This window comes from Monoraphidium neglectum, assembly GCF_000611645.1.
Source record: "Monoraphidium neglectum strain SAG 48.87 unplaced genomic scaffold scaffold00838, whole genome shotgun sequence".
Taxonomy (NCBI): Eukaryota; Viridiplantae; Chlorophyta; class Chlorophyceae; order Sphaeropleales; family Selenastraceae; genus Monoraphidium; species Monoraphidium neglectum.
Genome location: NW_014012790.1, coordinates 7514 through 11275, shown reverse-complemented (window position 1 = coordinate 11275; position 3762 = coordinate 7514). Strand labels below are relative to the sequence as shown.

Here is a 3762-nt window from a genome sequence, read left to right as displayed (position 1 = left end):
TTGCGCCCCGCAGGCCTGGGCGTGTGGCAGATGAAGGACCTCGTCCTGGCGGGCATTGTCGTCAACGCCACGTTCGGCCCCTTTGCAAAGCTGTGCGAGGGCGGGTTTGGGGCGCAGCCCACGCGGCCCGACCAGGCGCTGGTGGTGGTGGCCGACTGGACGGGCGCGGCGGACATCGGGCAGCCCTGGCAGAGGTGCAGATTCACCGGGATGTGGCAGCTGGGGTGGCTGCTGGGAGTTTGCGGACTGTAGAGCCTTGGTCGGGCACGATACCGTGTCGCGCCAGCATGCTCTATCCCGCCCTCCCTGCGGCGGGGGGCGTATGGCGTTGCACCTGGCAAAGAGAGCGGCATCTGTGATCTGTGTGTCATCAGTCATCGCCTGACACACGCGGCGCCCACAACACATACATGCGCGCGCACACGCACACGGAACACACACAGGCACACACCAACGCTCTCTGATCGTGCATCGACACACACACACACACACACACACACACACACACACACACACACAGAGACACAACACATGCACGCACGCGCACACACACACACACACACAAACACATCCGTCATGCAGGGACGTCAAAGCGAGGGCCAGGGAGCTGATCGATGACGCGGGGTGGCGGCCCCTCTACACTGCACGCATAGTGCGGACCAGCAGGGGCAGCGCCTTCGGCTGCCTCACGGCCGGCTGGGGGGAGCCCTGGAGGCTCTACGCCTCAAGCAGCGGTGAGAATTGTGTGTGTGTATGTGTATGTGTGTGTGTGTGTGTCTGTGTGTGTCTGTGTGTGTGTGTGTGTGTGTGTGTATGTGCGTATGCGTGTGTGTGTGTGCGCGCGCCTGCATGTGTGCACATGCCCGTGCATCAATGGGGGGCTGGAGGTGTGATAAAGATGAAAGGTGCAGCTGTGCAAAGAGATGCGTGGTATGAGTGCAGGGATGCCAGCGAATGCACCCAGCTTTGCTGACACGGCAGCTATCAGTGGTGCAGCTTGCGCCCACATTCAATGCGACGGCAGGTGAGCAGGGGTTGTGAGCCATCGCGCCCGCGCGCGCATAGCTGTGGCGTGGCCAAGCTGACACTTAAGGTCAAACCTGAACAGCTTGCATACTGCACAGACTCCACCAAAAATGTCACACGTCTTTCTGCAATGGCGCACCCTTACAGAGGATTCCAGCGGCATTGAGGACACAGTGCTGCTTGAGAGCTGGGAGGAGCCGCCGAAAGACAAGGTGGTCGCGGCGCTCAACGCGGCTGCGGAGCGGCGGCGGGAGCGCGAGGGCAGCAGCGGCTCGGGGTGGCGGCTGTGGTAGTCAACGACTGGATGCTTCCTTTGGGGGGAGGGCATGCTGGCATCATCAAACTGTTTACATGCAATCGTTTTTGACTACTGTTTGGAGCGGAATGGCTGTGCTTGTCATGGTATGATGCATACTGTGTGATGACTGTGTCGAGGGGCACCCAGGCAGCCATTTGAACGACGAGCGGCGCTTGCAAACGCAATCTGATGTTGCCACGTGCAGGTGTTGCTTTGCTTCGACGCGTGTGCACATATGCATGCTACACTTTTTGCAATCTGGTCCTTTGTTTACCAGCTTTAGTGCTCCTAATCATCACGACATGCTGCTGTGATTCAGCGTGCCCCTGATTCTGCGTCCAGCAGTCCAAGACAGTGTGCTTCTACTCAGTAGGTGCAGACTGCACCATGTTGCATGGTACGCACTGGCCAGGTCAGCTGCAGGTCGTGTGAACATTAATTTTGGCCATTTGGCCAAAAATTCAAGCCGGGACAAGGGACTGCATGTCGCACCGGACATCCAACAGTCATCTCTGAACCTTGAAATTTCGGTGTGATCGCCGACGGAGTTGTCAAGGCCGTAGCCGCCCTCCAGCAGCTCCGCAAGACCACCGAAAGTCCCGTCCCCGTCGCCCTTCCGCTTGTTTAGTTGTAGTGTGTGGAGCTGAACTATTCGTTTGCTTGGAAAAGAATTGGGTGCCTCCTCTGAAAGAATCAAACACTTTGTTGCAGCATTCACCATAGCCAGCGACTCCACAACCTTCACAAATGAGGCCTGCCTTGACCTGCCACCTGCTACTTTTCGTGGTATGCTTGGCTGCCTACACAGGCGGCACGGCAAGCGCGCCGCTGCCGCTGCACCTGCGCTGGCTGGAGCGCGTGCTGCCGCCCGCTGCGACAGGGCCGGCGTTGCGCGCGTTCTTCCAGTCGCTCCCCTCTGAGCTGTGCGGCCTGGGGACCCAGGGGATTGCCTCACTGCCCGCCTCAGTCACCGATGAGGTGCGCGACCCCCACCCAGCAACCAGTAAACCCGCCGGGACGAGAGGCGCACCGCACTTTGCTGGACAGTGTCTGCCCCGTGTCAGCAGATTCAACGCGGCACCCCCAATTGCCCTGAGCGGTGCATGGCAGCAGTTGGAACGGCAAGCTCCCCGCACATCACCTCAAGCTCAGTGCTACCCACAAACCATTCCTGCTGCCACAGCTGTGCCCTCTGAATCACATTGCCAGGCTGGCATGGGTGCCTCGGCTCGGCTACGCCGGTCTAACCAACGACGCCAGGATCGAGAAGGCTGCCAGCAACCCTGTGAACCTCGGCAGTGCGCTTGCGCTGCTGGCGGCCGACAACACCACCGCAGCCACCAGGCTGCAGAAGCGAGTGTGCAATGTGCTGCTGTACCCTCAGGACGCCTGCAACCTCACAGGCACAGCCAGCGGCGACGCCTTGGGCCCGCTGCACCACCGCCTGGAGGCGTCCTCGCAGAGCGGGCCTGCCGCGGCGGCGCAGTGGGTGGCACGGACGGCCGTGCTCGTCGGGCTTTCGCCCCTTGGGGCGGCGTTTGGCGCTATGCCGGACGCGCTCTGCCAGGTGCCGCCGGCCAAGCTAGCGAAGATCCCTCTTCAGATTCGGTGGCAGCTGGTGAGTCATTGGGTGGGGCTTGTGAGTGCAGGGAGTGGCGTTATTGTGTTCAGTTTTTCAAGCCATGGCACTTGGACAAGAGATCATTGGCGAAGACGAGGCGCAGACTTGAGCGGCGCGCAACGCGGGCACATGCCGGTCTGCTGGCACGTGGCGAGCGGCTCTGGCAGCGCTCTGTTGACCGATCCAAGCACCTCGCCCAAACACCCGGCGGCGCCGGCCCCGCAGTGCCCGTACGACGTGGCTCTGGTGCCGATCGTCACCCAATTGTCCATGGGCCGCGTGCGCAGCGGCGTGCTGCACGCGCGGCTGTGCGATTTGCTCAAGCGCCCCTCCGAGGCGTGCGAGACCGGACGGTACCACGTAAGCCGCCGGCCTCAGCGTGCGTGTCTGACTGAGTTGGATGGGGACGTCAACGGCTTTTGATTTGACTGCATTGTGCAGCGCAATCCTGTCTTTGCGGGATTGATATACCCCAAGGTTGGGGTTTGTGCAGTCACTCAGAGTTATCGTGCTGCCCTGTGCTCATGAAACCGGGGCGCTGCCATGCGGTTCACCTGCACCGCAGGCGGACAACGCCACAGCGCAGCGCATCCTGGAATTCAAGTCCGAGGTCAAGGCGGACGCGGTGGCGGCCAACATCAAGGGCCTGCGCGCGGCGCTGCCCCGCCTGTCGCAAGTGCCGCTGACGGCCGTGCTGAACGGGACTATTCGGGCGGCGGCCACCGCCGCCCACCTCGCCAGGGGCAAGAATGCAACCGCGACGCTCACCAGGGCCTGGTCGCACGAGCTGCAAAAAGCCAACTCGCAGCACCGATGA

The 3762-nt window shown here is 61.6% G+C and overlaps 2 protein-coding genes across 2 annotated transcripts; both read left to right on the top strand.

Annotated features, from left to right (window-relative positions):
• Nucleotides 1-30: 30 nt before the first annotated feature.
• On the top strand, nucleotides 31-1319 carry MNEG_5557 (hypothetical protein; the record flags this gene model as incomplete). Its single annotated transcript, XM_014045967.1, has 3 exons — nucleotides 31-194; nucleotides 583-734; nucleotides 1174-1319. The coding sequence occupies 3 exons, from the start codon at nucleotides 31-33 to the stop codon at nucleotides 1317-1319; spliced, it is 462 nt and encodes a 153-aa protein (XP_013901421.1).
• Nucleotides 1320-1711: 392 nt separating this feature from the next.
• MNEG_5556 (hypothetical protein) lies at nucleotides 1712-3762 on the top strand (the record flags this gene model as incomplete). The annotated part of the gene is made up of 5 exons (XM_014045966.1): nucleotides 1712-1721; nucleotides 2133-2302; nucleotides 2508-2942; nucleotides 3171-3305; nucleotides 3511-3762. 5 exons carry the CDS (start codon nucleotides 1712-1714, stop codon nucleotides 3760-3762), a joined length of 1002 nt encoding a protein of 333 aa, XP_013901420.1.